Below are 13,432 nucleotides of genomic sequence, written 5' to 3'. Positions count from 1 at the left end.
CTTCCCCTCCCGCAGCCAAGGCTCCATTGGAGCAAAGATGGCCCGGGTGCTGGGGATGGCTCCTTGGCCTCTGCCCCAGGCGCTAGAGTGGCTCTGGTCACGGCAGAGTGACGCCCCGGAGGGGCAGAGCATTGCCCCCTGGTGGGCAGAGCGTCGCCCCTGGTGGGCGTGCCAGGTGGATCCCGGTCGGGCGCATGCGGAAGTCTGTCTGACTGTCTCTCCCCATTTCCAGCTTCAGAAAAAAAAAATATACAAAGAATAAACTTTTGTATACTCACAACTATAAACCAACTTTTGCCCCACCCTGTATTTGTAATATATAGCTATCATAATTCACTCTGATTCAACATTGCCCAGTGAAAGCTGAATAAATTAGCCATGGAACTGTCAGTTTATGAGGTGTCCTATATAGACTCCCTGTCACTTTTTATTTCAATACCACTATCAAGGCCTATCAATCCACCCTTTAATGTCCCTTTTCCACCTTTCCCACTGCTACTCCTCTAGTTCCAAGGCCTCAGAATCTTTCAGCTAGCCTAGTATCTCAATTTTCAATTTGAATTCCTCATTTCCAGAGTTCCACTTTCCTAACCCATTTCTTACAATGTAATGGTTCAACCTAATGATTTTAAGTTCCCTTCAGTGTTACCATTTTATATAATTCCTTTTGCAAAATCATTCAACGTGATGACATTCAAATTTACTTGACCATAACAATTTAATAGTAAGAAAAACATGTAACAGAACCTAACATATACATAACATACATATACACACACATACAGACTTATACAAAATAATAAACTCACTATGTAAAATGCATTTTGATATTTTCTATTTTATTCTAGTTTCTTTCATTAAAAAGGTTGGGACCTATTAAACTAAATTTGGATAACACTTCCTTACGAGTTCTCCACTACCCTAACAGTCCTTTGACTAAAATGTAAGGCACTTTTTTTGGCTTTAATCAACCTTTCCAGACTTACTTCCCACTTCTCCTTAAACTCTGAGCTTTAGCCAAATTGAACCACTCTATTTCCTTAACATATCACATGATTTCCTGCTTTCATAATGCTGACTAACCTGTGCCCTTAATCTGCAAAATTCTTGTGGCTATTCTCCCATACCTGCCATCATCAAAATCCAAACAACCTTCAAGGATATCAAATGTAACTTCCCCCATAAGGCCTCTCCTAATCCCCTAACATGGCAGAATTTTTTCTCCTCTGAATCCCATAACACCTCAATTGTATATTCTAATGGCAACTCTACCTGTGTTAGTTTCTTTGTGTATGCATCTTATTTCCTCAGGGTATGTGAAGGCAGAGCAATCTTTTTATTCTGCAGTTCCGGTATATTATAAACATCCAATTAATATTTGCAGAATAAAAGACATAAGAAAAGTCTCTAAATGGTAGCAGTATACATTGAAGTTAACAAGTCAATGTCAAGTAACGTATCCTTTTGATTCACTTAATGCTTTCTCACATCATCATGTCACAGAACAAGCCCCTACTGAATCATCTCTTACCAATTAAAAAAACCACTCTAAATATTTATTGTTATCACTTTTTTATAGTTATTTTATGATTTAGGCACATCAAATTTATACAATGAAGATGTTCCAAATTTAAAAGGGAAAGTCAATGTAAAAAGATCAAGATCTAGCCTATTGCTATGTGGCCAATAGTCTTGCACAACAAAAATATGTAAGGACAATAATAAAGGAAAAATAATTCATACTTAACTATCTTGATAATGTGTTCTTGATAATGTCATTTAATAGAGAATATAACAAAGACAAGGTAAACTATAGATCTAGAAATGAAGGAAAAGTAGGACAGAAACATACATCTAGCATCTTAGACAACTACAGAAGAAGATACCAATAAACATTTCTTAAAAAAATACATAGTAGCAGCCCTGACTGGTTGGCTCCATGGGTAGAGCATCAGCTCAGTGTATGGACATCTTGGTTCAATCCCTGGTCAGGGCACACAAGAGAAGCAACTCTCTGCTTCTCTCTCTCCCCCTCCTTCTCTCTCTCTTCCTCTCTTGCTAGTGTTTCAATTGGTTTGAGCATTGGCCTCAGGTGCTAAGGATAGCTCAATTGGTCCGAGTGCATTAGCCTTATAGCCTTAAGCACTAAAAATAGCTTGGTTGATTCGAGCATCAACCCCAGACAGGGTTTTCAGGGTGGATCCTGGTCTGGGTGCATGTGGAGTCTGTCTCTCTATCTCCTCTCTTCTCCCTTAGAAAAAATACATAGCATAGTCTGGGAAAAAGAAAAAATGTCAATAGGACATGAAAGACTGAAATGCATATAGAAAGAAATTTGAAAGACAATTCAAACATACGGAACACATTTTAAAATATATAGAGTAGATAATAAGATAGAAAAAAATCTATAGTTCATAGAAGAAAGGAATACAAGGACATAAAAATAAGTCAGTTGTTGAATTTAGAGGTACTGAATCATGCAAAAGATAAAAAGAAAGAGTATATATGTGCATGTGTAATATAAAATCACACTCATTGATACCAAGTGAAAAAAGGTCAAGGTTGAGGAGACAGAATGATAGTTTGACTAGAATGAGGGAGTCACATTTTTTAGACTTTAGGGGAAAATGTATTGATAAAGACTCTAGACTTAGGATAAGTTTGAAAACTGTAATAAATGACAAGTATGATCCAACATTTTTTCAGACAGATCTTTCATGTATTTTTTCATGCACACTTGGGTTTATCATCTGTAAGGGCCAGAGATGGCACATCCTCAATAAAGCCACACCTGGGAGTCAAAATGACAATGCTCTGTGCTAATTCCAACTCTTCCTGTTTAGATCTCCCAGAATCAATACTAGCAGAGCATTTCTTGTGCCAAGGGACCAGGTTTAGTGTCCAAAATCTTGGGAACTGACAGGGCTTGAGGCAAGCTGTGCAATGCTGAGGAGCAAGGAGCAATCTGTACAGGGCTATGTGCCTGTTTAATTAGCACTATATTTGGGTCCTCTCTGCAAATCTTAAGGCCACCTTATATGTTCCTCCCACTCCAAATCCTTTGGATTTGCCTCAAGCCACCCACGATCTATGTACTCCCTCCAAGATCCAAGGTGAAAAAAAAAATCAACAAAGTAATTTTTCACCACAATAAGCAGGTTTTCTAACATGCAGATACCAAAACTGATTTGAAAAACTATATGCTCAGCACTTTTATAAAATATTCTGAAGCTGGAAATTATTCTTGGTACACTGAGTGGTTACACTGCCAAGTCTAATTGGATACCTTATTTTGAAAAGTTTCACTACAATGCCCATTCCACTTAAACTTGTAAATGGAAAAACAAAAATAGAATAAATTTACCAATAGTTTTACATCATATTTTGTAAGAATGTTATGGTTCCTCTGCACTAGATAAATTATTACATAAAAAATAATTTGTTAAATTTTGGACTAATTTGTTCAACAATCCTTTAGAAGCTGGCCATATGCCAGGAACACTGCTGGACTATAGTGACAGAAAAATAGAGCACTGAGCATGTCTATGAGGGTCTTGCAATTTAGCAAAATACAACCATATAAACAATCATAGCAATGGCCTGCAAGGTACAATGGAAGTATAGACAAGCTGACATGGAAAAGATAGGAGATGCTAAATTAGAGCTGGTTTCATAGAAGGGTATTACAGAAGAAGAGGTTTTCTAGGAAAACAAAAAGATAACTATAAAGAAAATCACAGGCAAATGCACAGATATAAAAAGCAATCTCCTAGAGGCTATGGCCAGTTGGCTCAGTGGTAGAGCATCTGCCTGGTGTGTGGATGTCCGGGTTCAATTCCCAGCTAGGGCACACAGGATATGCGCCCATCTGCTTCTCCACCCCTCCCCCTCTCACTTTTCTCTTTCTATCTCTCTCTTCTCCTCCCCTTCTGCAGCCATGGCTTAATTGGAGCAAGTTGGCCCCGGGCACTGAGGATGGTTCCATGGCCTCTGCCTCAGGTGCTAGAAAAATGGCTCCAGTTGCAATGGAGCAAGGGCCCCAGAAGGAGAGATCATTGCCCCTAGTGGGCTTTCTGGATGGATCCCAGTCGGGGCACATGCAGGAGTCTGTCTCTGCCTCCCCCCCTTACTAAAAATTAAAATTAAAAAAAGGAACCTCCTAGAAACAGAATAGCTCAGTATAACTTAAACCTAGAAGCTTATACAGGAACAGTAGGATCAGAAAGGTAGGTAGAGTTGCAAGGATCTCTTCTTAAAGAGTCTTGGGTCAGGCTAATGTGTTTGGACTTTATCTTAACAGTGGGCTATTTAAATTTGTGTGCAAATCAGCAGATAACAATGTGGTAGAAAGGCTAGACAGAGCACAGGGCAATACTGAGGGCAAGTTGACTAGTTAGGACACTCCTGAACAGCACAGATGAAAAACCTGTAACAGTGAAAATAAAGTGAAAGGGTCAGATTTCAGAAGTCACAGAAATAATATCAACATGTCCTAAAGATTTCTGATGGTGTGGCAGGGGACTGATAAAAAGTGGAAATCTAGTTGTGAGGCCCAGTTAGACTTAGGTGATGGAATACATGACGATGTTTTTAATTAAGAAGGAAAGACAGGAAATGAAGCAAGTTTGTGCAAAAAAAAATTATAAATACATTTTGAACTTGTTAAGTTTATCATGCCTATATAATATTAAGGTGAAGAAATCATAAGCAACTGAACCTACAGGTCCCAGAGTATAAGCTAACTGTTGTGGCCCCAGTGGTCAACTATTTTTGAAAAGGAGTAAGACAGAAGAGAAGAAAAAAAGAAGGAAAAGATGAAAGAAGGGGAGGAGAGAAGGAGGTGAGGAAGAAAGGAGGGGAGGAAGGAAATACTGGAAGAAAAACCCTCTATGAGGTTCCCTAGTTTGTAAGTAGTTGGAATCCATTTATTTTCAGGAAAATTATTGCCTTTGCTGCCCTGCCACAGTTCACCCTTCTTCCAGCGATAGCCTACTTTATAATTTGCAGATTCACCCCTCCCACAGTGGGTTTTGTTGTTTACCCAGAACCAAGAGCCTCTACCTCTTGCTCCAAGAATAATATATGATCTAGACCTGCCGAGGCAAATGAAATCATCTCCCAACAATGACTGGGCTCATGGATGATAGAAGTCAGGACACTGGGTGACAATGAAACATAACTAGATTTTCCTTTGAGCTATTCAAGAAGATGGGAGCTTTTCCTACGAGAATGAAACTGGGAGCCATCTTCGCATTACAGGAGTCCTGACTGATAAGAAAATAAATATTAATAGAAAGTAGAGGCAAGAATTAGAAATAGGGAAGTGATAAGGTGGGAAGCTGTGACTATATCATTTGTGTCCTATATCTAGTCAGCATGAAGTCAACTTATTTAGGTTATTGTCAAGAAATTCTCATTTTATTTAAACAAGCTTGAATATGACTTTTTGTTCCCAGTAATCAAAAGAATGATAATGGATATAAAGTGGCAATTGATGTTTACTAAACATATTAAATTAAAATGCTTCAAAAAGTCAGTCATTTATTTACAGACTTTTCTATCAATAGTAAATAACCCATTTAAAAGGGCAGTTATTTATTGTTGTATTCCAATCACAAGTGTCCATCAAGTAATTCAAGACCAAGATACCAAATGAGAGAACGAATGTGAAAGAAGAAAAGTACCAAAGATCAGAACCAGAAGACTGAAATTGAAATTGAATATTCAATTTAAGGAAAAACATTATTACATTAATTATATTATAATTAAATTAACACAGATTTCTGGATTAAGAGGTTCCATTAAATGTAAACAACGATATAACCTAAAAAAATTTTTTAAAAAAGAGAACAGGAGAGATACAATTACAAAAAGAAAAAAGAATTGTAATTAACTTCTTGAGTCAGAAAGCAGATAAAGAACGAATGATGACTGATAAATCAATAGCGGAAGCTATAACTTACTGTCTGCATGGAATAGAAAAAAGCTAAAAAAGGAACCAAACTAGGCCACATTATCCTAAACTCCAAGCATAAGAAATATGAGCTGGCCCTGGCCGGTTGGCTCAGCGGTAGAGCGTCGGCCTAGCGTGCGGAGGACCCGGGTTCGATTCCCGGCCAGGGCACACAGGAGAAGCGCCCATTTGCTTCTCCACCCCTCCGCCGCGCTTTCCTCTCTGTCTCTCTCGTCCCCTCCCGCAGCCAAGGCTCCATTGGAGCAAAGATGGCCCGGGCGCTGGGGATGGCTCTGTGGCCTCTGCCCCAGGCGCTAGAGTGGCTCTGGTCGCAACATGGCGACGCCCAGGATGGGCAGAGCATCGCCCCCTGGTGGGCAGAGCGTCGCCCCTAGTGGGCGTGCCGGGTGGATCCCGGTCGGGCGCATGCGGGAGTCTGTCTGACTGTCTCTCCCTGTTTCCAGCTTCAGAAAAATGAAAGAAAAAAAACAAAAAAAAACAAAACAAAAAACAAAAAACAAAAAAAAAAAGAAATATGAGCTACGAGCCTGGAAAAATTCTAAAGTCAAAAGTGTTTAGAGTCAGACACTAAGAAATTTTACCATATGAAAGAGAACAAAAATATTAAAAAAAGACCACAAAGAAAACATTAATATTTCAAGGAATGAAAGATAATGTTTAAAATCTCTAATCTGTATGTTATACAATAGAAGTAAAAACAGGTTGTTATTTTAAAAAGGAACAATCTATAAACAAGTCAAGATCTTGGCTATTAAAAATATGATTGCTGGCCCTGGCCATTTGGCTCAGTGGTAGAGCGTCGGCCTGGCGTGCAGGAGTTCTGGGTTCGATTCCCGAACAGGGCACACAGGAGAAGTGCCCATCTGCTTCTCCACCCCTCCCTCTCTCCTTCCTCTCTGTCTCTCTCCTCCCCTCCCGCAGCCGAGGCTCCATTGGAGCAAAGATGGCCCGGGTGCTGAGGATGGCTCTGTGGCCTCTGCCTCAGGCACTAGAATGGCTCTGGATGCAACAGAGTGACACCCAGAAGGGCAGAGCATCGCCCCCTGGTGGGCATGCTGGGTGAATCCCGGTCGGGCACATGCGGGAGTCTGTCATCTGTCTGACTGCCTCCCCGTTTCCAGCTTCGGAAAAATGAAAAAAAAAAAATGATTGCTAAAGTAAAATCTGAGAAAAGACAAGAAACATGAAGTTTCCACTCTAGGCAGTCTAACATTTGATCAGTGAGAGTACCAGAAAAAAGGATAGAGAAAGTCAAGGGGGAACAAATTATCAAACAAATAATGGAACATTTCCCTGAGCCATCCTCACACTGCAATTCTACTGGCTCTGTCATTTTTGTCATATTTGACACAAAAGGTATTTTTCCCTCAAAGAGAAAAAAATGGCCATACAGTTATAGGACCCACATCAACACTTCTTTGTCTTCTACCAACCATCTATCCATTATCTTAGGCTTCATTCTATTTGGTACAATGTAGGCTAACAAAACCATCCCTGATCTACTAACTATGGCCAGGAGAATACCACGTTATAACTGGCTGTCACTAGGAATTAATGCCATCCTTGAACTGACAGTAAGGAAAAGAGGACAGGGATATGCTGCTACTCAATCATTAGATGAAGAAGGGATGCAGGGGAAGCAACCTTCAATGCCCAATGCCTTGACATTTCAGTAGACCAAGCACGAGACACAATCATAGAAATCAACAGAGAGAAAAAACGAGTCAGCTAAAAAGGAAGAAAATCATATCAGGAGCAAATTTCTCATCAACAAAATGCTAGAGTACCATGAAATAATGCCTTCAATAATTTGAGGAAGAATAACTTTCAATCTAAAATTTTAAATTCAACCAATGTATTAAATATGAGGACAGAATAGAAACATTTCAAAATGTATGGATTTGAAAGTACCTCTCTAAGGAAGTTTCCTACAGATGAACACCATTTAAATAAGAGACTAAACCAAGGAAGATCACAGATCTGGTAAGAAGTGGCTCCAAACCAGTGGAGAAAGAAAGAACATATTGATCCTTAAATATATTATCTAAAGAGATAAAATGTTTACAGGTATCATTCAGTAACTACTACATTGTTAATATGACTTAAAAAAAACACATAAGAATTTGAAAATTACTATATTTTCAGGAAGTAACACAGGTTATCTCTACAGGGTGTCCTCGGGTTACAATAGTCTCTACATTCGACGTTTCAAGTTTACGATGCTCACTCCCATCAAAACTTTAAAAAATTGAGACATGAGTGTTTTGGCTTACACCATTAGCGTTATACTTACGAACTACGTGGATGAACTAGTTTGACTGCGTGCAGCAAAAGAATACACAGTAATGTGGCATATGCATGAGGGAGTTGGCGTCCCCCAGTACGCTTACCAATGCCATTTTGGACTGTTTAATTACAAGTGTTTCATTTGTGTTGCTTTTCTTAGCGATGTTTTGGCCCTATGACTCCTAAACAAAATTCAGAGTCTTCAGATAGCAGTGCTTCAAAGAAGAGGAAAGCCATCAAAATGGAAGTGAAATTAGACAGCATAAGGAGATCAAACATCAAACATGTGCCAGGCCTTAGCCACTGTACTGTAGCAACAATTTATCAAGGATATAGACTATATCTCAGAGCATGTAAACGGATCAGCCCCCATGAAATCAATTGTGATTACTAAACAGCGAAGTGACATAATGATTGAAATGGAAAGATTGCTAGTTTTGTGGCTGGAAGCCAGCATCAGCGGAATATACCAGTTAGTCTAATGTTGATTTAGGACAAGGCTAAATGATTGTTAGAGGCAATAAAAAGTGAAAAGGGGGAAGGGAGTGATGAGTTTGTGGCTAGTAGGGCTTGGCTCATGTGTTTCAAAGCTCGGGGCAACTGCATAACCTTAAGGTGCAGGGTGAAGTTGCTAGTGGGGATGAGAAAGCAGCAAGCAAATTTCCTGATAGGTTGCCTGAATTAACACATTGCTGATGGCAATTTTACGCAGAAGTTATCTCATGTCACTGGCTATTTTTTTGTAATTGAGTATGAAAGTGAAACAATCTAAATAAACTTCAGTATACTTTATTTATACATAATGAATTTAAATGAAACTTTGTACGTTATCTGCTACATATTATATTTTATACATATTATATATTTTAATAATTCTTTTTTGGTGTGGTATACTGTATAGTAATCACCTACATGTGATGGTACACAACATGTTTTTGTTGTGTACCCACTCCTGAAGGAATGGGAAGAAAAGGAGTCCGCATGAGAATATAGAATTATAGAACGGTGCGCTGTTTGTCAAACTTCCACCCTCAGGGTGAAGAGTCACAAATACAATAATCCTGTATTACCCTGAGTTTCAAAAATTAAAATAGCTAATGCAAGTGCAAACATGAGTTAACTTGTGAGCGGTGAACAACTAATTAAAGAAGGGGACGATTGTGCTAAACAACTGTTTAATATTGACGAGACAGGCCTTTTTTGGAAACATACGCCTAACAGGACCTCTATCACCAAGAAGACAGCACATGGAGAGGAGCTGTCCGCTGAGGACTTCATTCAGCTGGAGAAGCAGCTGATAAAAGAGGAAGAGATAGAAACACCAGAACCTGAGAGATTTACTACCAAGGGTTTGGCAGAAGGGTTTTCTATGGTGGAGGATGGGTTGGCAAAATTTCAGGCTGAGGACCCCAGCAATGACAGATTCAGTAAGGTCTACAGAGCTGTTATGGATGCCTTGCAATGCTACAGGCAGGTTTTGGAAGAGAAGTCATCAACCTTCCAGACTAGCCTGGGACAATCCTTTAAGAAGGTAGAAAGCCCTGCAACAGATCCTGTACCCTCTACATCAGCTGTGTCTCGAGATGAAACACCTGCAGTACAGGTAGAATCATGTCCAGAATCTCCTGCATGTTCCTTAGACAATCCTGATTCAGCTGACCCAGTATCTCCAGCACCTTCTGCAGGTTCTCCTGCCTCTGCAGCTTCCTCCTCCCAATAGCTCCCTCTCTCCCACCTTGCAATGCCCCTTCCTGTGTGCAAGTCAACCACAGGAATAAAGGTAAGAAATTCTTTTACAGTTATTTTTTGTCATTTTTTCTGTTACTATGGTACAGTATACAGTACAATACATTTATGTCCTTTTCCTTTTTCTGTGGCTTAGTTGTTTTTATGTTCTAGATTATGATTTTACAACTGTGTTAAGATAGGTACGTGACTTAGGCTAGGGTATGTTTCGACTTACACCAAAATTTGGGTTACATCACTGTTATAGGAATGGAACTGTGTTATAATCCGAGGACCCACTGTAAGCCAAATTATTCCATATGAGAAATGAAGTGACTTTTTAATATTAAACAAATTATAAAGAATAAAAGAATAGCTATATGAAAACCAGGTATTTTACAGAAAGCTTGGGATATATATACTATGATCACTTAATCAATGAGATATAAAGGCTTATTATACTTCAAATAGTTTTCATGCCTTCTACAAAAGTTAGGAAATTATTAACTCTAAATTCTGTCAAATCTTTCCTACTTCCTTTTGGTAATTGGTCAATTAAACTCTTTACAAAAAGGAACATCTTCGACTCAAAAACTAGCTCTAATATTTGGGAGAGAAAAGAGCTACAAAAACAAAAGACTGACTTATATGTGAAATCCACAGAAATAAAATGTTATAAATAAATGTTTAAAATTAAAATGAATATAATGCTTTAGGTGCTCCATTAATATTCAAAGGATTAAAAAAAAGCAATTCCCATAATTTTCTAACAAGTAAAGACTAACTTGAAGAATTATGTCTTCTAGATTCATATTTTTCCATCATTATTCAATTACTCCTTAGAATATGTAAGACCTCTATTGGACTCTGCACCAGTGTTTCATAAATGGATTTAACTATTATAGCCTGGTTATAAAATCGCTTGGATAAAAACAATATGCTTATGATATTTGTGTCCTTATAATATCCCAAAGTAAAATTAATATTTCTATACAGGAAAAAAAGAGAAACTATTTTGTCCCAGACAACTTGATAACACCTCTTTCAACTACAGTTATAATTATCATCTACAAACTTCCAAAGCAGAAGTTGTCAGGATTTGACATTGGCATTAATGTATGTCATAACTGACTGTTTTAAAGGAAAATAGCAAAGAATGCATTTCTCTAAGGACAGCATGGATTGAATGAGAAATTTCTTCTTAATTACTACTGATTTGACCATTTTTAATTAAATTGATTAGTAATTTATTATGTTTCCCTTTCTTAGAAGGCTGTTATTGTCACAGAGCTTCTCCAAAGTTACCAGTTTTCAGAGATTTTTAAGCAATCCAATTACTTCTCACGTGAGTCCCACCATTTTGTAGTACTGGTTTATGCTAACTTAATCCTGAATTTCTTTATATGGTGAGAAAGACATTTTAAAAATGTAAAATATGCATTCAGTATTTCATACCTCAAAGTGAACACTGTCAAGATCTTAGCTACCTGTATGGAGAGAAGACTATTAATAGTAGAACTCGTGTGCTTTTTTCCTTATTTGAAAATCAAAATAGTTTTATTAGCATGTATCTTCCCAAGAGGAAGAAATCAGGTCCCTGTGATTTCCTCTGAAAAGTATCTACTTCTTTTGCTATCCAGAACTAAGCAGTAAATAATGGAATTTTTTTAAGAGTTTCCCATATCAATTTATTTTTTTAAAGAATAAATAAAAATGAAAATGTTGTGACATACAAAATAAATACTTCAGTCAAGCAAACTTTAAAGAAATTTAAATACTTTATATATATTTTTAATCAAGATTCTTACTTGATATTAAGCTTTGACCAGTATCAAGTTTAAAGTATAGCAGTGAAGTAGTTATTAGGTGACTGGCAAATTTACATGACACGGGTTCATGACTAACTTCTGAAAAGGTGAACTTCTCTGGAGATTGAGAAAATGAAATGGAATGTCCCTTGGTACAAGAAGAGACAGAAATCTTCTTATTTTTCCTTTGTAAGAAAAATTAAAAAGTTAAGTCATCCAGGAAATACTCATTTTATTCTCCATTTCATTTGATATGCTTCTCTGAATTGACTATATGTGACTGGATAAAACTCATATTTAAGAAGAATACTGAACTGTATTCAAATATTTGGCTCTCAAAAGAATGAAAAGATAACCTCCAATAATTAACACTTCCTTAGTAGAGTACCACTAGATAAATGGGCCCCACCTTCTCTCTTAGATCAGTGGTCCCCAACCTTTATTGGGCCACGGACTGGTTTAATGTCACAAAACATTTTCATGGACTGGCCTTTAGGGTGGGATGGATAAATGTATCACGTGACCGAGACAAGCATCAAGAGTGAGTCTTAGACGGATGTAACAGAGAGAATCTGGTCATTTAAAAAAAATAAAACATCATTCAGACTTAAATATAAATAAAACGAAAATAATGTAAGTTACTTATTCTTTCTCTGCGGACCAGTACCAAATGGCCCACGGACTGGTACCGGTCTGTGGCCCGGGGGTTGGGGACCACTGTCTTAGATTGTCTGCCTAGAGAAGTTAACAATGAATATAAAACAGCTGCCAAACTCTTATGTGCAGGCCCTTAAGTATCTAATTCATACCTCTTCCACTAGATTTAACAAGGCTCAGCTGCTTCCTCTCTTTAGATCTAGTTACACTTCACCCTATCAGAAAGGCCTGCTTGACCACTCCGTCCCATCACTCCTGTCACCTCGCTCTGCTTCATTCCTCTTCACAGTGCTCTTCACCCCCACGCATGGTATTTATTTATTTAGTTAGTTTATTGTCTGTCTCCTTCCCCCGGAAAGTAAGTTTCAGCAGAAAAAGACTTTGTCTGATCTGTTCATTGCCCCATTCCCCAATTCCCAGAACTATCTAACAAGCACAGTGTATTCAAAAAGTATGTAGTTACTTAAAAAAAAATGATTGAAAGTTCGTCAGTTTCAAAATCCTAAAATAAAAAATACTTAGGTAAATATCATTGGACAATCTTGGCTGACAAACTATATTGAAAGTTTTATTTTAAAATACTATTTAATAAAAAGGCAGAGTAACACTTTTCTATTCAAAAAGATAAAATATCCTTTCACAAACTAATTGGGCTCCTAGTAGTTACAAATTATTTATTACTAAGTAAGTCAATGTAATTTTCTAAATTACACATTAAATTCAGTAAATATAGTGGGTCACTCCGCATACCTTAACAAGTTCCAAAAGCTCATAGAGATCTTCAACCTCATCACCTTCACATTTGGTATACAAGCGTCCTGTCTCCAAACTCCTTCCTCTTATGGTACGGCGGTAGAGCGGAAGAGCCATTGCTTCTGCATACAAATCAATGGCATGGTGGCCCACTGTCTGATACATGTAGCTATCCAGTTCATCTGACTCCCCTGTAACAATTAAAGTGGAAATAATCAGTAAAACAGGG

At 37.9% G+C, this 13,432-nt stretch overlaps 1 protein-coding gene across 3 annotated transcripts in view; it reads right to left on the bottom strand.

Annotated features, from left to right (window-relative positions):
* DPH6 (diphthamine biosynthesis 6) overlaps positions 1-13,432 on the bottom strand; it is a 213,209-nt gene that overhangs the window by 189,591 nt on the left and 10,186 nt on the right. For all 3 annotated transcript variants that reach the window (XM_066277189.1, XM_066277192.1, XM_066277190.1), the window contains exon 3: positions 13,201-13,394. In XM_066277189.1, the coding sequence (XP_066133286.1) occupies positions 13,201-13,394 (194 nt within the window). The remainder of the gene's footprint in view (positions 1-13,200; positions 13,395-13,432) is intronic.

The sequence above is a fragment of the Saccopteryx bilineata genome, chromosome 4 (assembly GCF_036850765.1).
Source record: "Saccopteryx bilineata isolate mSacBil1 chromosome 4, mSacBil1_pri_phased_curated, whole genome shotgun sequence".
NCBI lineage: Eukaryota > Metazoa > Chordata > Mammalia > Chiroptera > Emballonuridae > Saccopteryx > Saccopteryx bilineata.
This window is presented reverse-complemented; position numbering and strand designations above follow the sequence as displayed.